Source organism: Lacerta agilis, chromosome 10 (genome assembly GCF_009819535.1).
Source record: "Lacerta agilis isolate rLacAgi1 chromosome 10, rLacAgi1.pri, whole genome shotgun sequence".
In the NCBI taxonomy this organism is placed as follows: Eukaryota; Metazoa; Chordata; class Lepidosauria; order Squamata; family Lacertidae; genus Lacerta; species Lacerta agilis.
In genome coordinates this window covers 52,445,908-52,470,016 of record NC_046321.1, presented here as the reverse complement: position 1 = coordinate 52,470,016, position 24,109 = coordinate 52,445,908, and the positions used below count along the sequence as shown (strand labels likewise).

Sequence of the window (24,109 nt, the reverse complement as noted above, 5' to 3'; positions counted from 1 at the left end):
AGGAAATGGACTCACCTGTCAAAAGTCATAGGGCTTAGCATCACTTTTGCAAATGCCAAATTAATAGATGAATTTATTTCATCCAAGATGAATGCTCATTAGATACATTTTTTGTTTGTTTAACAACAGTTTTTTTCTAGATGGCTGGTGGCCCATTCAGTTTATGAAAAGAAAGCCATTGTGGAACAAAAATCTGGAAAAAATATATATGCCCTATCCATATGTTGGATAGCTCAATATCCATTATTGCCATGTGAAGTGTTCCTGGCTGGTTATTATTTTGCACACTGTGTTAGGCTAGGCAGTGGAGAAGGAGGAGAAAGAGTATGGAAATCATAATGCAGGGTTGAATGGTCATCACAGTTTTAACTAAGAATTTAAGAAAGGAATGTCTGATTCAGCTAAAATACACATCTTGATGAACATGGGAAGAACCCTACTGAATCAAACAATCTATTCTACCATCCTGAGTACAAACAGATGCTTCTAGAAAGCCCACTACAAGTGCAGTGAGGTCCTCCCTTCCTGTTGCCCCAACAACTGCTGTTCAGTGGCATAGATTGCATATAGCTATCACAACTATCACAGAATTCCCCTTTTAAGGCCATCTGATTGATATACTGGTTATTGCCACATCTCGTGTCAGATAATCCCTGCACACTGATTACGTATTATGTAAATAAGGATTTTATTTGGTCTATCCTGAATCTGCCACCACTCAATTTAATTGGATTTTTCAACCCAAGTCTCTCTGTGTGTGTGCGCACACTCATATCACAGAATTGTAGGGTTATACATTTGGAAGGTACCCTGAGGATCATCTAGTCCAACCCCCTGCAATCCAGGAATAATCAGCTGTCCCATACGGGGATCGGACCTGCAACCTTGGCATCATCAGAAGGCCTTGTACACCTTCTTCTGGCAACCCCTGCAGCCAAGCTGGAGGCAGACGTACTGCTCTGCTTCAGACCCCATCAGCGAGGCCAAGAGGGGAGTATTGTCATCTGGGCAGTCCAATACTTCCATACCCACTGCCCAGGCTTGCACCCCAGGAAGGTCACAATGGTTTTGCAGTTTGACTTCACCCCCAGAGACACGCTCCATTGTCTCTTGAGATGCCAGCAAGGAAGCCAGGAGGACTGATGGAGTAAGCAGCTGAGCTAACAGCCTCATGCACAAGAAGGAAAGAGCATAGAAACACAAATGGGAGAAAAGAAGAGTCATAAAGGCACAGATTGGGTGGCAAAACACTGAAAATAAGCTTTATGTACACAAACATTATGAGCACTAATTTATTCTTGTTGCTTCTTATTATTTATTAGGCTCTTTTTTATTTTCTGACCTTCATAAGTGATGGCCAGAAAACCAGAAAACAAAGCACGGTCAGCCACTCCGCAAAATGTATATTTATTTTTACAAACCTGGATGAAGTCAAATATTGTAAGTGGCAGTAGGTCATCCAATATCGCTATATCCTTTGAGAATCTGTTAAGTATCCCACCTACAGGTTGAAGAAAATGAAATGATATAGGAGGAGGAGATTATTATTCCTAATATGAACAAAGTTTATTAATCTATTAACTGTACATATAACCTTTCTTAGTAGTAATAATTTCTGAGTACTTAACAAAAAATTGTGTGAAGTTTTGGAGAAAATTTAGCACTGAACTGATGCCTACCATAAAAAGACATTTGTTTTCATATAGACAGCAGAACTTTGGCACAAGGAGACTGGTCTGAATGATCTATACATAAATTTTTACAAAGGACTGCCTATGTCACATTATATCATATACATGTTGGTAAAGAGGCATGTATCTTGTGGGACTCCAAATTAAGAAAACATCCCTCAGCACTGCCCGTGTAGAAGATGAGCCCCAATTCCAAACCTAATTTTTTGGTTAAAAAACCTAGTCTTATACCCGGAAAAATATGGTACAGTGGTACCTCTGGTTAAGAACTTAATTCGTTCCAGAGGTCCGTTCTTAACCTGAAACTATTCTTAACCTGAGGTACCACTGAGCCGCTGCAGCCCGATTTCTGTTCTCATCCTGAGGCAAAGTTCTTAACCCGAGGTACTATTTCTGGGTTAGTGGAGTCTGTAACCTGAAGCGTCTGTAACCTGAGGCACCACAGTACTTATTGTGCACTTGGGAATGGGCCATAGTTTCCCCCACCCCGGTATAAAAGGAGTAACTGGAGAGAAAAGTGACTGGTTTGGTAAGGCACAATCCAAATTCCAGGTCTGCCACGCTAGAGGGGGCTCGGATGAGGTGGCGATGTCCTTCTGCCCAGTACATGTGTTAAAAGTCTTATCCTCTTTTTTTACCTGGCTGCCCTAATTCAAAAGTTGCTGCCCTAACAATGGACCCTCCTTTGCTCCCCTAAATTAGTTTTTTTTTCTGGAGTTGTACCCTGCCTATCCTAAACAGAGGTCATCTCTTTTGACTCAAGCAACAGTTAAATTCAAACTCCAGTGTGTTTAGGACAACTGTCAGAAGTTACACTTCATTCAACGAGGCTTCCTCTCAGATGTACGCTGACCTAAATATCATTCAACCCAAGTACTGTATTCTAGAGCAGTGTTTCCCAACCTTGGGTCTCCAGCTGTTGTTGGACTACAATTCCCACCATCCCTGACCATTGGTCTTGCTAACAAGGGATGATGGGAGTTGTAGTCCAAAAACAGCTAGAAACCCAAGGTTGGGAAACACTGTTCTAGAGCATGCATAGGCAAACTAAGGCCCAGGGGCCGGATCTGACCCAATCATCTTCTAAATCCATCCCGCAGATGTTCCGGGAATCCGTGTGTTTTTACATGAGTAGAATGTGCGCTTTTATTTAAAATGCATCTTTGGATTATTTGTGGGGCATAGGAATTTGTTCATTATTTTTTCCCCAAAATATAGTCCGGTCCCCCACAAGGTCTGAGGGACAATGGACCGGTCCCCTACTGAAAAAGTTTGCTGACCCCTGTTCTAGAGTAACTGAGAGGAAGCTGATGGGTGAGGTGGCATGTGCCACAAAGGGAGTGAGCTGGTCTCTACCTGCTTTCAATGTGTTGAAGGAAGACATGGGTGCCTGAAGGATGGCATGCAGCATCTTGCGGTGAAGGGTTTTAGAAACTGAGATGAGAGTATGCACCAGGGGTAGGCCTCGAAAGAGGCCCAAGGCAAGTAAGGTATCAGCCACTCCCACATAAATGTAGAAGATGTAATAGCCGCTACTCTCCGTAATGATGACTGCATAGCTGTCCACGTCGTGAGAGGAAGCATTTCTTGCCTGTGTTGAATTTGGGCTATCTGAAACAGTCAACCTATTAAAAACAAAATGAAGCATAGGCTATGATCAATACAGGTCTGAGTTAATTCTTTGTCCTAATAAAAAGAAGTCAAGTTGGGGGCAGAAATCGTAACTTCTGATCTACAGAAAATGGAAAACGAACATTCGGTAAAACTGTAATTTGCAATAGTGGTGAGGAGAATGTCGATTTCAAAGGAAAGTATTTTAAGTTTTTGCTATGGCAAAGTATATCCATTCTCACTTGTCTCTGTGTGTGAAAGGCAGAGAAGGGATTGGGCATCAATAAAAAGGTATGCAGTGTTGCAAGCCCCACCCACCTTTGGCTCTGTCAGTCATTTGCTGTGACTCCCATGGGTCAACAAATCTTCACAGGAAAAAAAAAGATTGGGAATGATAATGAATTTCATACAAGTCAAGTGTGCATTGAAAATGACTGCTGCTTCAGAAAACTAGCTTATTGATAAGCATTTGCTAAAAATTCAAGTACATAAAAAAATGCTGATCAATGTTAGAATTATAGTAAATAGTTGTTGGCATCCATTTGTCTCAAGAGACAATGGAGTGCACCTCTGGGGGTGAAATTAAGCTGCTGGAGAATCATAGCAATTGCTGTGGCTGCAGAGGCCAGTAACTTGTAACTGCTGCCTCCCGTATTGTTTTTGCTGTGTTAGCAGCACTGAAGTAACCTCTCTGGTGTGCAAGCCTGGGCAGTATATATGGAGGTCCTGGGCTGCCCAGACCACAAGGCCCTTTTGGCCTTGCAGTTGAGGTCCAAAGGAAAGCCGAGAGATATGTTTGGCACCAGCTTGGCTGCAGGAGTTGCTAGAAGGAAGCGTGCAAGACACTATCCGACTGTCTTAGGGGCTCCACTCCAGAGTGTAGGGTTTACTCCTTCTTCCAAGGATGTCCCGAAAGGCAGGCAAATTGGTTTTTTCCCTCTGGGTTTATTCCCAAAGCCTTTCTCACAAATGAGTAGAGCTGCAAGGCAGCAGAGGTTTAGGACCAGAGTTTTCCTTCTCCTAGTTGGGCTACCTTCCCAGATTGTCGAGCCAACTAATAACTTAAAATAACATAATATAATAAACACTCACGTATTAATAATCAATACTCCAGCAAGAGAAGCAGCCACCTGCAAATAAGAAACACATAGATAATTGTATATATAGTGGACAACCATCTGTCTAGGGAATTTTGGGAAACACTGGGTATGAAAGGAATCTAAATAAAATGGTAGCACATGTTGAAAGCAGCTTCCTATTTTTATCTAATTCCTTTGTGTATGTGTTAATTTTCTTTTCCCTTTTAAAGTTTACCAGTTTATATTTTATCAATCTTATTTTTACCCTCTCTTTTCTTCCTTAGTTTACAGTGCAATGCTACCAATGTCTACTTAGAAGAAACACTGTGTTAAATGGAGCATGCAGAAAGGTAATTGTTAGTATGATCACACTGTTAATTTCACACACGCCAACAGGTTGGGTTTTTTTTTAAATAAACTATGGGTCAGACTAGAACATATTTAATCTAGAATATAAAAGGTTTCCCTCCTCCACCTTAAATTTTAGAATTAATTGGTATCTTCCCCTAAATGGTTGAAGTGGGTTATTTTGTTTTCTAATGAGCCATGCTCGTAGCTGTCAAGTCTCCCTTTTTTGCGGGAAACTCCCTTATTCCAAGCCGTTTCCCGCTGCTATCCCTTATTGTTGATATCCCTTAAATTTCCCTTATTTCCGGGAAGGAGAGTTGGAGTCCGGGGACTCCTTGGGTCCCTGCCTTTCTCAGCCCTGCCTGCCTGCCTGCCTGCCTGCCTGCCTCACAGGACTGTTGTGGGGATTAAATGAGGACTAGGACCAGGGAGCTCCTTGGAGAAAAAGGTGGAATATAAATACCTAATAACAAACAGACAGACAGACAGACAGACAGACATATATATATATATATATATATATATATATATATATATATATATATATGAAGATAAAATAGACTAATGTTTCTCGGCAACAGGTGCTCAGATTAAGCATTGCTGCCCCTAACTGGAGGCAGAGCAGAGCCAACCTGGCCAGAAGCCATCAGTGGTCCTCTCCTCCTGCATGAATTTGCCTAATCCTTTTCTAAAGCCATCCAAGTTAGTGGCCATCGCTGCTCCCTGCTCCTCTTGCAGGTACTTGATATGATGGAAATGCTTAGAAATGACATGGTAATGTAACTGATCAATGTCAGCCAAGAGTGCAGTGTCCCTGTGAGTTAGGAGTGCCAGTGGCTGCCTTCTGCTGCTATCACTATGAAAAGAGTTAAGCAAACACTGCTATGGTTTATAATAGCTTAAGCAGACAGTAAAGTTAAAACAGAGTTAATATTCTTACCTCAAGTAGAAAAATAACTACACATATAATTAACACAATAATCAATTTTTTGTGGACAGTAATATATCTGAAGTATGTATTCCACGTAGTAACAGCATTAATGGTCTCTGAATCCTCACAAAAATATTCCTGGAAAAATAATAGACAAGAACACAATTAGAACCAGTGCTTTCTTTCTAGAAAAATAGGTACCTGTACTCACCATGAAGTTGTTGCAGTAAGCGCCACACTTTTTAACAACAAAAAGAAGTGCCGTGACTCCGTACCCTTGGGTACCCCCTGAAAAAAGCACTGATTAGAACTATCTGAATAACAGTATCTTTCGCTGGCACCTTATTCAAAGGAATGATAGCTGTCTATATCGTTGAGATGTGTATAAAACTTTTTAATTTTCTAGCTGTCTTCTAAACAATATGATATACTTGAAAATTCCTGCCATCTCATTGTTTTTGGATGTGAAAATGGCGTCTGGGGGATTTTTTTTCAGGGAAACCCTGGATGTATGGCAACGTGCTGGAAAAAGCAGCTCCAAAGGTCCCCCCCCCACAAAGGTGAACAATTTCTAAAAAGCTCAACAATTATGCGTGTGCCAGGAATTTAACTTTTCTGAAATATGGCAACCCTACAATATGGTGCTCATACAATAAGATGCTTGAGAATATTTGCCCAGTCTATTTCATACTTTGCATTCATACTTCTACCTTTAAAAAAAACCAAACACCATTTAGGAGCTGCAATGAAGGAGAAGATTTTGACAATATCTGGCAACCACTGGTACAGATGTTGGATAAGTATTTTTATACTGTTTAATGGATGTGTTGTGTTCACCACCTGGATACTTTGTTGTAATCGTTTATGCCGGTAATTGCATAGTACACAATAAACAAGGCACTGCTGTGCTCCCTGAAGCACAGCCTAAATGTAATCTTTGTGCTTTGATTCAATAATAGTACTACTCAAGTGTTGGGTCTACTCACGTTCAAACAATGCATGGTTGTGGGGAGTGGAGCCACACATACCATCCCAGCTCCTATGACCTTTCACACACCATTCTGGTTTTTTTCCAGGGGGCAGGGTTGTTGGGGGCAGTACACATAGAACTGCACCCCTTCATGCATTCTTTGAATGTGAGTAAATCCAACACCTGAGTAGGACTATTACCGTGAGAAGAATCTCCCTGAGAATCATTAATTACATTTTCAAATGTGAAATCAAAGGGGTACGTGATACAAGAATGCTCTACTGGGTGTTCAGTCATAGAGGACCATGTTATGTAGATACTGGGAACTGAAGCATATCTGACAACAATCTTCCAGAAGAGCAGCCATGTTAGTATGTTTGCTGACAAAAAAAAAAAGTATTTCAGCAATGTAAAAGAGTAGGCGGGTTATTATGGGATGAGCTTTCATGGAGTACATTTTATGAGGTGGGTGGTATATAAATGCACATCTACCAACACTAATTTGAACCACTTACCTTTAAATCCTCTTCATTAAGCTCCTCGCTTATTTCTGCCACACTGTCCATAGACAATCGCCTGGCATAGATATCTGTCTCGCAAGATGGGTGGGCTACTGACATTTTACGTATGGATACGTTGCCCTTTTTGTAAAAACTCTGACGTTGGTGAACTGATGTTCGGGTCATCAAGTTAAGCACAGACTGTCTTCTATGTTCTCTAAACGTGGGTCCCGCGTTGATCACATTGCTGCGTGGCAGAATTGCCTCTCCTTGTTCAGAGTCCGGTACCAATGAAAACCTCCTTTCTACGGGTTTCCCAAGGCCTTCTTCTATACCATTGACCTGCAGTGGAGTTTTTTGCATAAAAGAGAACTTCCTGCTAGAATTCAGCGCATTCATGACCGAGTTCTTCCTTTTTTCCACAAAGTTTGAGGTCTGTTTAAAAGATGTCCTCTTTATTTCATTTTGTGTGCCCATGCCGTCGCTACCAATAGAAAGTCTCCTCAGCGTTTCGCTCAGAATGGAGTTCCTTCGATCTGTGCTGAACTGATCAAAACCATCAAATCCCATCAGCTCAGAGCTAAAGTTGGGTCTCTGACCCTGAAGTTCAGAAAATGTCCCATAGAAATAACAGCTTCCTTCATGTAAAATTAGTATCTTGTCTGCTATTTTCAAATGCTCCAGCTTCGATGTAACAAGTATTCTAGTTTTATTGACAATAAGTTTGCAAACACAGCTTCGCAAAAAGAGAGGGGGAAACAATTAGAGATTTCAAGGAGGGTAATCATTGCTCATTTTCTGTACCTCATTTTCTGTCCAATTTTGCTGATCTTCTTTGAGTACTTTCCAACTTAAAAGCAATAACCCAGATTCATTTAGCCAAGATACAATTTGAAGAGCAACAGAAAGTATGCCACTCAAGTAATTGTGCACTGAGGACTCTAGCTAGGTATCTGAATATCATAGCCACCAGCACTGGGTATATGGGGCACAGGGAGCTCTAGCCCCCTCAATATTTTGAATCAGGGGGCCCACCCACCCCCAATATTGAGGGGGCCAACATCCTCTACCACTGCCAGGCACCCTCCATGTGCCCCAGCCCCTGCCTGTTTTTGTAAAGGCTCAGTTCAACTATTATTTACACACAAACATAGATGAGAAGTGTGTTATTTTAAATGTCATGAAATGGCTGGTAACAGCTAAGGTGAGGTCAGCAAACCAACACAAAGGGTAATAGCACATCCTGGGATGATCTACAGAACTACTGAAATTCAGACTAAGAAGTTTGGAATGATCATGAGGGTTTATTGCAATCCAATTAGTTGCAATAGCCATAGAATAATGTGCATTTCATGATGTTCTGAACCTACCTAAACCTACTCCTAAAAGCATTAAGCATTTGGACAAGATCAAATTATACATTAGAAAATCTGTTTCTTGGGTTTGCACAAATTCTTTTGCATTACGTTGGCATAATACCCTGTGTATTTATTTATTAAATAAGCAAATTGTATTTATTAAATTTATTTATTAAATTATTATTTAATAAAATTTATTTATTAAATAAGCAAATATGTCAAAATATACTATACCTTTCAAATATTTCCTTCTCTGTTAACATGTCTAGATAACCGAAAGGGGAATCCAAGAGATATAAATCAGCATCTTTATATACTGCTCTAAATAAAGGACATAAAAAAATGAAATTAGCTTCCATTAAAAGTAAATGCTAACATTTAATTTATATTTGGAATCTTTGAACAGAATATTTTTCTATTATTATATGCAATATAAACACCACCCAGGGAATCCAGTATTGTGATCATGTAGGCTTTATAATCCGCCATATTAACATTTAATTTCAGGAAACAATTACAGCCTGAATGTTTGAACGCCTGAACAAAACAAAACAAAAGCCTGAATGTTTGAACGCCGTGGTGCCTCTGCTGAAGAACCACTGGACCTGCCTTCATCTGCCCCGGTGATAACAAAATATGTTTCTCCCATATTGGTTTCTACAGCCACAGCAGGCACTGTAACCTTCCAACAATTTGATTTCACCCCCAATGGCACATTCTCCCGTTGTCTCCCAAGACAGACATATGCCAGCAACAATCAATACCAAGCACTTATCCATTGATAGGCCACATAATGACCGCTCCCCACAAAAAATGGGGGGGCGACGTTTGCGTGGTCACGCGCAGCCCCCTGAATTCCTGGGCGACACCTGGTAGTTCGGCTGGCTGCGCCCTCCCCCAGAAGGGATACTTGAGGTCTCCACCTACCCCAGTTAACTGTCCAATCCCGTCTGGGGGAGGCGTTGCCAAGGGATTGGCCAGGTAAGGGGAGGGACTACCCAGCCCACACAATAGAGTGTGAAGCAGCAGCCGGCTCCAGAGCTGCTCCCACCCTCCACTCCCTCAATTAATGCTTACTTTGCAGGTTAACTTTTTTTCCACAGGCACACAGGCACGCAGGCGCTGCTATGCCAAGGCCGCTGTTGAAGGGCCGGAAAGGAATTTCCTTGCACTTGGCAGGTTTCGCCTTTCCCGTAGCAATTCGTCACAACTCTCGTGGTTTCAGGCCTTGGGTGGAATCCTTTAGTCATCTTCCTAAATGGGGGGGGGCATGGGGCGGTGACTTCACGCCCCCAGTGTGGTGGCGATAACAGGGTTCCCCGTTAAAGGGGTATTGGGGGGAGGCATTCTCCATACACCGAGAGGTTGTCATTGCTCTCCCCCACTAGTGGCGGCAAAACAGGGGGCGGGATCTCTGCTTGAACATATGTTCTCCAGAGCTAGCCCAATCCCCACACATTCTGGATAACCCTGACGTTTCCCAGATCCCCGGCTGGGGGCTGGGAAGGAAAAATCCCAATGCCTGAGCCAAGGTCTTCCTACATCTGAATCTTAATAAAGTTGTGGCCAATTTTAATCCCATAGCACGTTGTCTTGTGTCATTATTCTGCTCGGGGGTCACCTAGGGTTTGGGGGACTCCGCCTGTCCACGCAAAAGCATGGTGCTTTGCTTGGATCTTAAATCCTCAGTGATTAAATCGGAATTTTGCCATTGTTGATGGACATGGTGGCAATCATGTTTCTCCAGAATAAGCTCAAACTGTAAACAAGAAGTAAATTAGCCCATGAAGGTGCTGTGGACATATTTTCTATCTATGTGATTAAAGAGGTCTCATCATAAATGGTATCTACATGTTATACAGGGGAAGGATCTGACTATTCCAACTCTACAATTCTATCACAGTGGTACCTCTGGTTGCGAACGGGATCCGTTCTGGAGGCCCGTTCGCAACATGAAAAGAGCACAACCTGAAGTGCCGTATCTGCGTGTGTGTGCGCCAAATCACGCCACACACATGCGCAGATTCGGCGCTTCAGGTTGTGTTCTTTTCATGTTGCGAACGGGCCTCCGGAACGGATCCCATTGGCAACCAGAGGTACCACTGTATTCTATTCCAGTTCTCTTAGTTTAAGTCATATAACCCTCATCTGAAAGCTGCCATCTATTCCTGTAGTGTATTACTTCAGTTGAAATGGGAGCATCACCAACAATTCTAGTTTAAATAAGGACTGTGTTGCTAGCAACAACTCTGTACTAAAACCACTACCTCCCGTGTGCTTCCCATAAGTGCTGAGGAAATGCCTGACTGAGCTTGCAATGGGAGCAGTTGCACTAGTGAATAATGGAATGCTGAAAAAATTGGGCGGACATTGCACCCGTTTTCAGAGGCAGGGATGATTTCAAACATTATAACAATGGGAACCTGAATGCATTAGTTCTTGCAGAGTGGCAACAGCTAGTTACAACAGGAAAGGAAAGTGGAGTGTAGGATTATTTCTGATGCTTCCGTTTAAATGCCAGAACTTTGGAAAAGGCTGAAATTTCATACCATGAACTAGAAAGCTGTATTTGAAAACATTAAAAATTTAGCAGCAATTTTAGGCACCAACAGTTTTTCAATCACCGTAGTTGTAAGAAAGCAACGAGGTTCTGAATTTATAAAACCAAATCCTTACCTTGCATATGGATGTGAGACTTCCATTAATCATGAGAAATTGCATGCTGATAATAAAACAAGTATGGGCTGTATTTATTAAAAACATCATACAATTATTTCAATTCACCTGGCGAGAGAGATCCTAGCTCGCTGGCCACCACTGAGAGTGATCCCACCTTCTCCCAAAACGGTGTCATCTTTTTCTGGAAACTTCGAAATGTCCTGTTGAAACATTTTATAAAAGGTTTTTTTTCCAGATTACACCACAGCTTCTCAATCTATATCATATGGAGCAATTCTAAATCATAAAAATGAGCAACTGAGGGCAATTCACACAACTTGTTTGTATGCTACAATGCACATCGCTTTATGCTTGAGTTGACCCACATTGGGCATTTTAACCAGATCTGGTTGGGAACGATCTCTCTTTAGAGCTGTTTGCAACCCATTGGGCTATTCATAATCCTGACGAATCTAATCATACACAGAATTTGGCCACTTTATAGCTCACCCCAGCTACCCATAACTTATACAGATGCCAATTGGCTCCAGTCTCCCTTCACTGCAATAACTGCTTGATTGTTTCTAGCCTATGCTTTCTTGTTGTTTGGCAAGCAACTAATCCATTAGATGAGCATTACTCTTCTCCCATTATGCTTAGTTAATGCAAAAATAATAATTTCCCAATCATTCATTTAGTGGCATGGGACAGAGTTTCTTAGCAAGCACACATGGTGGTCTTTAAGAACTCACCAGCTTCCATCTTGGTGGCTGGTTGCTTTTAATTAAGCCCTAGAAAAAAATTATTGCCATCTCTATTTGACTGGTATTATTTTTAATGTATATTCTTGGGTGAGGATCTGTACTTCATTTGGGATAAGACTTCCAAAATTAATAATAATAATAATAATAATAATAATAATAATAATAATAATAATAATAATATATTTATACCCTGCCCATCTGGCTGGGCTTCCCCAGCCACTCTGGGTGGCTTCCAACAAAATATTAAAATAAAATAATTCACCAAACATTAAAAGCTTCCCTAAATACTCACCACCACTTTTGGGTAAAATAGGCTGTGATGTTCGCACCAGAGTAATAAGAGATCATCATGCACAGACTAATAGCAGACAAACGAGCACTACCCATATTGTGTTTCCTCTGGGGTAGATAACAGCACATGTTGCTTTGGGAACATGTCCCTCAGACCTTGTGGGGGGCTGGACTATATTTTTTTGGGGGGGGAGGCTGCAGCTCCGCAGTAGGGCAGAGAAGACCACATGCAGAATTCTACAACTCTTACCAGGTCTAGACCATGAGACAACCCTTGTACCTTTAAGAATTCCCTCTGCTGTAGGAAAAATCCATTGCACTTTTGAGTGAATTATCTAAAGCAGGGGTCAGCAAACTTTTTTCAGCAGGGGGCTGGTCCACTGTCCCTCAGACCTTGGGGGGGGGCTGGACTATATTTTTTTTGGGGGGTGATCAAATTCCTATGCCCCACAAATAACCCAGAGATGCATTTTAAATAAAAGCACACATTCTACTCATGTAAAAACACACTGATTCCCGGACTGTCTACGGGCCAGATTTAGAAGGCGATTGGGCCGGATCCGGCCCCCGGGCCTTAGTTTGCCTACCCATGATCATTCTAAAGGCTAATTGTTCTGTAAGACGTTTATCCCCTTTTCCTGCCCTACATTTGTTTTAGCTTCATCTTTCAGTCTTTGGGCTCATTATGCTCTTCTGGATTTCATTAGGTGGTCAGCTACTAAGACAAATATGCTACCAGCAATTTAAACTCTGGTTTGCTTTGTAAATAAACAAAATAATCCTGGGCTTCTTTCAGCTTTTCTCTTTCCTGCTTCTGAAAACCATTGCTTTGGTTATTTTCTGAATGTTTTTTCCCTCCACAGTTTCAGCATTAATTTGACCGTGGATACTTAAGCTGGAGACAGTAGTCTAGTCTGTTTTGTAAGCTGCTAGGACTCTTTTGAAGATGACCTGCATATCTGACAAACTTAACTATAAAATACCCATAGGAACAAAAGCAAGTCCTCAGTGAGAGTCATATACAAAAGGAGAATCCAAATCAGAATCCCAATCCCAGTCAGAAGAAAGGCGGCCTTCTTATGTTCACTGGGTGGGACAGGATATATGCAGTCTAACAAGGATGTGGTGGTTCTGTGGTCTAAACCACTGAGCCTCTTGGGTTTGCCAATCAGAAGTTTGGCGGTTCCAATCCACGCAACAGGATGAGGTCCCATTGCTCTGTCCCAGCTCCTACCAACCTAGCAGTTCAAAAGCATGCCAGTGCAGGTAGATAAATAGGTACTGCCAGTGGCGGAGTAAGGCTCCGCGGTACCCGGGGCGGCAAAGGAAACGCCCCGGGGGCGGGGCGTCGTGACATCACATTGTGACGTCATGACGCTCCGCCCCCAGGGCGTTTCCGGGGGTGCCGGCGCCGCTTCTGCAGCCCTCTTTTAAGCCGAAGAGCTCGCTTTTAAGCTCTCCGGCTCAAAAGGAGGCTGTGGAAGCGGCGATCCGATGACAGAGTGCGCCTGCGCGTGCAGGCGCACTCCGTCGTCGGGCCGTGCGCTGCCGCTCCCAGGGTGACGGAGGGAGCGGCAGCGCGTGGGAATGGTGGGAGGGGCTGCCTCCTGCCACCCCCACGTGCCGCCGTTCGCTCCGTTGCCCCAGGAGCAGCAGCACCGCACACACCGTGCGCTGCTGCTCCCGGGGGGACGGAGCCAGCGGCAGCGCGTGGGGCTGACAAGCGCCGGCCCCTCCTGCCACTCCCCACGCTGCCGGTCACCCCGGGAGCAGCAGCGCTGCACGGACGGGGTGCTCCCTCGGCCGTGCGCTGTTGCTCCTGGGGTGATGGAGGGAGCGGCAGCGCTTGGGAATGGCGGGAGGGGCTGCCGCTTGTCACCCCCATGCGCCGCCGCTCGCTCCGGTCGCCCCGGGAGCAACAGCGCACGGCCGAGGGAGCACCCCATCCGTGCAGCGCTGCTGCTCCCGGGGTGACCGGCGTTGCCTGGGGAGTGGCGGGAGGGGCGCCGCTTGTCGCCCCCACCCGCCGCTTGTCGCCCCCACCCGCCGCTTGTGGCCCCTGTCGCCCGGGGGCGTCCCGCCCCCACCGCACCCCCCTAGCGACGCCCCTGGGTACTGCTGTGGCGGGAAGGTAAACAGTGTTTCTGTGCACTGTTCTGGTTTCTGTCATGGTGTCCCGTTGTGCCAGAAGTGGTATAGTCATGCTGGCCGCATGACCCAGAAAGCTGTCTGTGGACAAACGCAGGCTTCCTCAGCCTAAAAGTGAGATGAGCGCCGCAACCCCATAGTCTTTGATTGGACTTAATGATCCAGGGGTCGTTTACCTTTATCTATATGCAGTCTAAGGCTAATTAAGGAACATACAAAAATGAGGGGGAAGTTTAGATTGGCAGGCAAGCAGGAGACCGGCAGGCCACTCTGAGAATAGATCACCGAACTAAATGGGCCTTAGACCTTGTTCTCTTCCTATGTTCTTAAGGGGGGAAGTAAAATTGTGAACCAATTTTCTTGAGATATTTCCTAACTTGTCTGAGAGTATCATAATTTGCCAGGTATTTGCCAGGTTACAGATTTATCTGTAACAGGTTTTCTGAGACCTTTATCAAAGTTCATAGAGGCCTTCTCAACCTCCACTGTATAGTTCTGAGGGAGAAAACTGCATTGGAGTCTACTTCTCCCTAGGAGCTGAAGCCAATCATGCTTCTTTAAGGTTTTAGTTGCTCCCTTCCCACCAGCCTTGAGTACATTTTTAAGATCGTCAAGGACTGTTCTTAAATACTATACTCCGTGCCAGACATAATGTGTTCAGCGCCCCTGGTAAAATCCTGCATTTGTTCTAAAAAAATAGAAATATAGATCCTTTTCTGAGGGCAACGCCACAAACCTTGATGGATTTCTGGTTCCCTCTCAAATATTTTTGGATAGAAAAGTACTACTAATGAGGTCTTTCAACACTGCAAACACTAAATCAGAATACAGCAAATGTTCCACCCTGCAGAATGTGCTTCAATGTATCCTAAAAGGATTCCCCCCCCCTCCTATCTCAAAACCCAGAAAGTTATGCAAGCTATTTGCTTTCTCTTCCATCTATGCATAATTGTGTTTGATAAAGATACCTCGCACATCTCCTTCAATCCCTCAAGTGAAATTTGATGGTACATTCTTTGGAATGGATTGCACAAAGGAGATAGAGGTTATTAATGACTGGGTGTCTTGACATGAAAACTAAGTGAGGCATGAATGAGGGAGTGATAGTCAGAACCTTTCACTTTACCCGCACCAGGTAGTTTGCTGCTTCAAATATACATGCATGAGAAAGGTAATATATACAGGTGAAACTCGAAAAATTAGAATATCGTGGAAAGGTTCATTTCTTTCAGTAATTCAACTTAAAAGGTGAAACTAATATATGAGATAGACTCATGACATGCAAAATGAGATATGTCAAGCCTTTATTTGTTATAATTGTGATGATTATGGTGTACAGCTGATGAGAACCCCAAATTAACAATTTCAATCATCACAATTATAACAAGCAAAGGCCTGGCATATCTCGCTTTGCATGTCATGAGTCTATCTCATATATTAAACTCCAGTAGCTAAAGAAAAGAAGGACCCAGGTGGCGCTGTGTGTTAAACCACAGAGCCTAGGGCTTGCTGATCAGAAGGTCGGCAGTTCGAATCCCTGCAACAGGGTGAGCTCCCGTTGCTCGGTCCCAGCTCCTGCCCACCTAGCAGTTCGAAAGCATGTCAAAGTGCAAGTAGATAAATAGGAACCACTCCAGCAGGAAGGTAAATGGCGTTTCTGTGCACTGTTCTGGTTCGCCAGAAGCGGCTTGTCATGCTGGCCACATGACCCGGAAGCTGTACGCCGGCTTCCTCAGCCAGTAACGCAAGATGAGTGCCGCAACCCCAGAGTCGGACACGACTGGACCTAATGGTCAGGGGTCCCTTTACTTTTACCTTTAGCTAATGAAAACAATTGCTTACATAAATGGACTTTTCTACGATATTCTAATTTTTCGAGTTTCACCTGTAAATTGTGACTTATAAGATGAGCAAGCTGTTCAGCATTCCATATTACTTGCTTAGTATAGTAATGTGATGCATGCAGTTTTGCAAATGCTAGCAAATAGACACTGCTGGGGGGGGGGAACCATTTTAAGCACTGTCACCAGCTCTACATCTTCTGTCTCATCCCTATTCTTTTCCTTCTTTTCAGACCTGCAAAAGATATATAGCTGACCTGGCTGAGCCATTTGCAGGTTATGCAACACAACCTATCCATCACGAAAACATAATTTCAGGAAATTTCTGCTTTAATTATTTTGTTGGCAAATCCTGACTTTAATGAACAGACAGACTTTGGAAGTACAGCAACCTCAAGCAAGAATTGGATTTCTACAATTCCAACAGCCATTTCAAAATTTCAAGATTCGGCCAAAGAGATAACAGCCCTGCATATACACTAGTATAAATTTCACTATAACATTATTATGGCTGCTTCCTCTTAACAGAATGCATAATACAGTATTTGATTCTTAGATTTACTATCCTAGTTATGGGACAGCTATACCTTATTATACTTAAAAAATTCAGAGGGTTCTCTACAATGTAATTGAAATCAATCTTGCAGCTGATGACTGGTTCCACAAAAGTATAACACATCTCAGGAAATTATTGTCTCGCTATCCATTTCTCATTTATTTTATCATGCTTTGACTAGATGTGTCAACAACTATTTTCTTTAAAAAAAATAAAATAAAGCAATCTGATAAATATAGATAATAAGGAAGCTCCTGCAGCCAATCGGAAGCCGCAATGGACATTTGGGTTCCAAAGAACATTTGCAAACCGGAACGATCACTTCTGGGTTTGCAGCGTTTGGGAGCCAAAATGTTCGTCTCACAAGGCGTTCCACTTCCTAGGTATGGCTGTACAGGTTGGTTTGTGGTTCAGACACATTTTAAATCAAGCACCAGACCAGGCCGTGCAATGAGATCTAAGCAGCAGAGGACTGTACCTTGAAGAGGGGAAATAAATCTTCTAATCAGAAGGGTTTGTATAACCTTGTGCTGAATGAGGAAAATACTGAATACTAATAAATTGTAAGTGCTTCTTTGAATTTTAAAAATCTTATTCAGCACTTCTTATACAGTGCTGCCATTAGCTTTATGTACCCCTGCAGCTTTTAACCACAATCATTTACTACAACCAAGAAGAAAATATTAAAAACTGACCTGTTCTAACTGACAGGCTTTGATGACACTCTTGTATCGGAATTCATCATAGGAAACCCCGAAGATTATGTTTTCTTTAATTGTTCCAGGCATGATCCATGATACTTGAGGGCAAAAGGAAATCCTTCCACTGTGCTTAATTTTACCTTCCAAAGGCTCCAGCTCTCCCATGATCATCATCAGGAGAGAAGTCTGTTATTGAGATTTATAATAATTAACATTCATTCCTTAATAAAGAGGTGTGAACAACAAGATCTAGCAGCCATGACTATTCTATGTTTGCAACTTCGTACAATATGTTTATATCAATAAATATAAAAGGATGGGGTATTGTGTGCATGGTTTGACAGATTCCATTCCAATACAATTCAAAATGTGAAAGGATGAAAAGTGTGAAAATCATCCTTGCAAGCTGAATAACTAAATTCAGCTCACAAAATAGCCTGTCGATCATAGACATCTTTCACATTTACAGGGTAAACCTCAGTGCCCCTGTGAATCTCTGATGAGCCAGGCAAGGCATTAGGGGTAAATTAATCATAAACCCAGAGATATGGCTATTTGCACAACCTTGAAAAAGCATAATTAATTCGTGTAACTTTTTAATTGAGCCTATTCATGATTTGGCTTGGTGTGTGACATTTCCTGCAATACTTCTCTGTAAAACAGGACAAGAGCACAGCTAGTGATTCATTCTAGCTTGAAAGCCCTTCAGGAAGCTATTGATTGCAACTTCAGAATACACTTGCCATGGTTTCTGAGTTAATTAGTAGCTAATAGTAACCTTGTGGCACTTAGTGAACATCAAAGTGGTGAGAAATATGAGGAAATATAATGTACTTGTTATCAAAGGTACTCTAAATGCAAGCCGCTTTCAGAAATTAGCCTCTATGCTTGGATGTTAAGCCGTGAGTTTTGTAATGCTAGACAGCAACAAAGGGAGAGGAAGGAGACATGTGTGATGCAATCAGAAGCAAGCATGTGTGTGCCATCGTGTCTACTTCCAGCCTATCTAAAAAGAACACATCATTTAATATCTCAGAATTTACCAACGTTTTGCTGAATTACAGTGTTTTGTTTTTTTAAAAAAAAAATTGGCTCCACTTCCAGGTCACCTAGACTCCCGCCTCAGCGTAGGGGCAGGACAGTGTCCCCTGTCACACTGGGGGAGACCCCAGCCATGTCAGGTTACCAGGCAGCCAATCAGGTCGCTTGGGGGCATGGCCGGGGCCGATTTAAGCTGCAGCGCGACTCTGAGGCATCCCATTCAGCCTCACACCGTGGATCACCCGCCCTCCCACCCTTTTTTCAGGTGACGCGATGTGTGGGGGAGGGGAGGTGCAGCCATCACCTGCCCCTCCATGATTACCGTATTTTTTGCTCCATAAGACACACTTTTTTCCTCCTGAAAAGTAAGGGGAAATGCCTGTGCGTCTTATGGAGCGAATGGTGGTCCCTGGAGCTGAATTGCCCAGGGGCCAAAAGAGGATCATGCTTTTTATTTTACAAAGGAAAAGGGAGTGTTGAAAGGACCCCGCTCAGCAGCTGATCAGCAAGAGATGGGGAGAGAGATAAGAGTCCCGGCTCCCTTTCAGCCCCGCCCTCCATTGTTGAATGTGCTGCAGAGGGAGGTTGTTTGTTTCCCCAGGACATGTGACTGGCTGATTAGATTATCTGTCTGGAAACTGTAGAAATGGCTCCCTTTCCTTAAGATTTTTCAGAAATGTGAGTTAAACCTCATAAAAATGGGGCTTTCCCTCTTTGCTTTTCCCCCTTTGCAAAAGGAGCTTTGCTTTTCCCCCTTTGCAAAAAAAGCTGCAAAACCTTTAGCTGATCCTCGAAAAAAAAAACCCAGGGCTTTTCCCTTTGCAAAAAAAGCTGCAAAACTTTTAGCTGATCCTAAAAAAAGCCTTTTGCCTTTGCAAAAACAGCTGCAAAACTTTTAGCTGATCCTCAAAAAAGCCAGGGCTTTTCCCTTTGCAAAAAAAGCTGCAAAACTTTTAGCTGATCCTCAAACACACACACACACACACACACACACACACGGGCTTTTAGAGGAGGAAAATCAGAAAAATATTTTTTCCCCTTGTTTCCTCCTCTAAAAATGAGGTGCGCCCTATGGTCCGGTGCGTTCTATGGAGCGAAAAATACGGTAAGTGTATTCCATTAAAGGAATCCGGGGATGTGGATCTCCTGGGGAAGGGCTAGGGCCATGCTGCAACCCCAGCGGGAACCCAAGGGTGCTCAAATTGATCCACATCGGCTGGGCTCCCCCTACTGGTGGTTTACCCTTACCAGACTTCCTGCAAGGCAGGCAGGAGTCAGATATAGTCTGTTGTTGCCAGTGCTCACATTCTGTAACCAATAAAGTTGTGGCCTAAAGTTCGCCCATTAACATTAACCTAAAATCTGTGTCCTTGTGTCTTTATTCTCCTGGTGGGTGGCTTGGGGGCCTTGACACGCAAATATTTCAGCAGTCTGCCATCAGTACCTTTCCTGCTCCAGTAGACCCCGCAACAGCCAGCATCTCTCCCTTTTCAATTCTGAAGTTGATGTCCTTAAGGACAGGAGTAAAATGAAGTTGGAAGTTGCTGAAGAAGAGACCATCACTAGCAGTGGATATTTTCCTGTTGCCATTTTCCTGCTGTGCTTTTGCAAAGAACTCCCCAGATCCCTGCAAAGAGGAAAAGCGAACGCTCAAAATTATAGCGCAGCAACAATGAGGTCTCTGTGCATGCATAAATGAGGTCTGTAAAGAAAACGCTGTTCATATTATGTGTCTGCGTTATTATTTCTTGAAAATAATTCCATATGTTCTGATGTTTGCTATTTTGAATGCTGGCATTTTGGAGATGGACCCTAATTTAAAAACTGTAGTATATTTGTTGTATATTCATCAAGCCGCTTCTTTGTGCTCCTCGTACAAACACAGCCAGCCACCCCAAGACTCCTCTTCTTCTTTGCATTGAATTCTTACCCTGTCACATCACCTGCATTTAAGCAATATCGCAGCATGGTTGCCAACTATGGTTAAGGTTTACCAGATTTCCCATATCATCTGGAAATCATAACTGGAAATGGATTCTGAGTTAGAAGAAAATCTGGCTTAACTTGATGTTAACAGCTAACCTTGGTGTAGCTGTGTTGAATCCACAGTTAGACGGATTTATGTTCTGATATTAATCAAGTGATTTCATACTCTATATCAAAACCTGCCCCAATCTCTCAAATTGGTCTGCAAAAGTGAATCAAACTTTTTTTTAAAAAAATGTATTTATTTATTTATTTATTTATTTATTTATTTATACCCTACCCATCTGGCTGGGCTTCCCCAGCCACTCTGGGCGGCTTCCAACATTATATTAAAATACAATAATCTATTAAACATTAAAAGCTTCCCTAAACAGGGCTGCCTTCAGATGTCTTCTAAAAGTCTGGTAGTTGTTTTTCTCTTTGACATCTGGTGGGAGGGCGTTTCACAGGTTGGGTGCCACTACTGAGAAGGCCCTCTGCCTAGTTCCCTGTAACTTGGCTTCTCGTAGCGAGGGAACCACCAGAAGGTCCTCGGCACTGGACCTCAGTGTCTGGGCAGAACGATGGGGGTGGAGACCATTATTAGTCCATTATTGGGGTTATCAGGGTGCAGTCTGGAAAAATGGGCGTTTTTCTTGGAAAGCTTGGATAAAGGGAGAGATGAGGAGGCAACCACTCTTCCCTTTCCCCCCACCATCTGCCTATGTAATGAAACAATGGCATATATTAGAAGATGCAGCTATATTGCAACACCAGTCAATATTTATATACCATGTCAGTTGTATGGTGTAGTGTTAAGAGTGTTCCTTACATGGCAATTCAGCTCCCTGGGTGGTCTTAGTTGGGCCAGTAGCTATATCTCAACCTAACCTCCTTGCCAAGATTGTTGTGAGGATAAAGGATGGCATCTCAAGGGGGAGAGAACCATATATGCCACCTTGAGCTTCTTGGCAGAATGGTGGGACAAAAATTAAATAAGACACCAAATTATCTTAAGGATTTTTTGTTGTTGTTGTTTTTGCACAGAACACCACAAGCTAACTTATATCCTGGAATTCTTGCAACCTCCCCCCGCCCCTCAGTAAGCTTTCATGCATTCACATTGAACTAATTAATGCATTGGGTTTGCCATGGTTGTTTGTGGCTGGGCGCTTGTCCCTTCTAAAACTGTATCTGATGCAAAAATTCATCAGGTGAATCTTTACGCAGCATGGAGATGGAATAACAGCGCAGTCTTCACCTGCTGAACATCAGCTTGACTTGTAGTTATTAAAGGCACATTAAATAGTTAATCTAATAAGGGGCAATCCTTTTAAAAGAAACTCTAAGAACTGATCAAAATTTCAGATTTACCTCATCCCAGAAGGCTGTTACTTTATCCAGCTCAAGCCCTGTGGTTGTTAAATTATATTCCAGAGTTTTGTATTCTTCTTTTTGCAAGAAATCCTGTAAATTTAATTTAAAGTTTTTCAAGCATAGATACATATATTGCAGCATGCTAAATTCTGACCATAGAACATGTCTTTAAAAAAAATTCTCTTGTTCTGGCACAAATTACTTTTAATTAAAAAGAAGGTGGTTGTTAATGGGCAAAGTCCATCCACGCCAGTGAATATTCATCTTCAGATGGAGACTCCCAACATTACATGCAAGTGAGATGGCAAGATCATCATAACTGCACATATGAACCAGCTATGTCACCCTTTGTTTTTGGTTCCTTAATGTTATCTCCCACTCTCCACCTATCAACTTAAAGGCCACCAATAAGAATTTAACCTTAAGCTTTTGCACTTGAGTATAACTGCAGGTAGACCTAAACACAGGAAAAATCCACTATAAATAAGTCAGAAATTAGATCGTTTAACAAAAGAAAAAAATCTCTATGGAAAATCGCGCTTTAAAATTTTCTGCTGAGTCCTGCATGTAGAAAGAGGCCCAGTCATGTATTACTCATGCAAAGGGTCAACACAAAGGCAATACAAAAGCACGTTGAATTGGGACCAGAAACTAATTGGTGTTCAATGCTCAAACTGTCTTGGCCCAGTGAGCAACCTGGCCACTGAATTCTACACCAGCTGAAGTTTCTAAACCATCATCAGAGACAGCCCCATGTATAGCAAGTTGCAGTAATCTAACCTAGAGGTTACCAAGGCTACCTGAGCCTCGAGCAACAGCAGTGGATCCAGAAGTTCTCCCAAGCTGAGTACCCACACCTTCAGAGGGAGTGCAACCCTATCGACAGCAAGCAACCGCCCATCCATCCAGCCTAACAGTGTCTCAATCTTATTTGGATTAGGCTTCAGTTTATTTGCTGACATCAAATAAAACAAGCAATCACTTTACATATACTCTGAAACCTATGAAGGTGTACCCACATGGCTCCCTGCACGCTTGTAATCAGCCTTAAGGTTCATGTTTGTATCCTCTTGACAGCATATTTGAGCATATGTGTAGCACAGTTAACAGCAGTTGGGTATTAACTATTCAACACTTATTTGCAGTATTAAAGTCTTACAGCCAAATCTTCAAACTAGGTGTTTCAGCCTGTAACTGCTTAGAATGTAGCGTGTGCACAGAGATGGCGCCATTCCACATTCCACACTCTCCCCATCATTTTATCTTCGTTTAATCCTGAAATAAATGTTGAATCTGGATCTAGACACCACCTTCTAATATCTGGTTGTCACATGCCTGTCCTCAGATGCCCTTGGGCACGGCTATTTAAAGAAAAACGATCTTGACAATTATGTTTTCCTTTAATGAAATAAAAACACTTTAGCTTTGAAGCACCATTTCCAAAACAGAGATGGAGCATATAATTGTTAAATGAGTCAGCGGCTTCTCATTCTGCAAGTCACACACCACAAAGAAAATGGTCACTTCCAGGGGTTACAGGGCAAGCCAAGGTTACGTAGGACAGGAAAGTTTACTGTGGACACAGGCCAGCCCAAAGTTAAACAAGTGGCACCATTAGCCTCATTGGGGACACAACTCACCGCCCAATGGTTCTAAACATTTGTGTCACTGCTTGCAATACCATCATAATGCACCATATTGCCTTAAGTGAGTTTAAAATGCAAAATTGCATGTACTCCAAGCATTCATTTATTTTTATTTTATTAGGGTTGGCAAACTGTTTTTTGGTTTGCTTGGGATTTTTTGTTCTAACATCCGGAGGGCAGCAGCAAACCCACCCTCTGCCTTTATGCTATGAATGGGTAGAATGGGCCCATGCTCACCTCCCAGACTTTCTGTGTTTTTGTTTCTCTCTAATCTGTCACCTCCTTTTTTTTTTTTTGTCTATGAGAGCTAGGAGGTTTTTTTTTTGTTATAATCTTATGTGCACACACTTTGGAATAAGATCTGTTGAACACAGTAGGATTTATTTCTGTGTAAATATGCACAGGAACCAGTTACGCCATATATTTCTGTCGATGGATGTGGTGGGGTGGGATGAGAAAAGGTTTCAGTCATACACAGGCTGTCACTGTACTCAGGAGACAATGGTTACTGGAGGGGAGATAAAGAGGCTTGATGCTGGTCGAAGTGAAGAAAAATGGAGCTATCCTTCCCAGCTTGGTACATTTTACTTATTCCACAGGTGCTTTCATAAACGTCATAATGCATAGTTGCAA

At 42.7% G+C, this 24,109-nt stretch overlaps 1 protein-coding gene across 1 annotated transcript in view; it reads right to left on the bottom strand.

Moving 5' to 3' along the window:
* The window catches only part of CFTR (CF transmembrane conductance regulator), an 86,874-nt gene that overhangs the window by 27,175 nt on the left and 35,590 nt on the right, over window positions 1-24,109 (bottom strand). The window contains exons 9-18 of the mRNA XM_033162377.1: window positions 21,828-21,920; window positions 19,933-20,115; window positions 17,442-17,633; window positions 11,273-11,367; window positions 8,723-8,809; window positions 7,146-7,866; window positions 5,670-5,798; window positions 4,395-4,432; window positions 3,048-3,316; window positions 1,422-1,501 (exon numbers count right to left, since the gene is read on the bottom strand). Of these exons, the coding sequence (XP_033018268.1) occupies window positions 1,422-1,501; window positions 3,048-3,316; window positions 4,395-4,432; window positions 5,670-5,798; window positions 7,146-7,866; window positions 8,723-8,809; window positions 11,273-11,367; window positions 17,442-17,633; window positions 19,933-20,115; window positions 21,828-21,920 (1,887 nt within the window). The remainder of the gene's footprint in view (window positions 1-1,421; window positions 1,502-3,047; window positions 3,317-4,394; window positions 4,433-5,669; window positions 5,799-7,145; window positions 7,867-8,722; window positions 8,810-11,272; window positions 11,368-17,441; window positions 17,634-19,932; window positions 20,116-21,827; window positions 21,921-24,109) is intronic.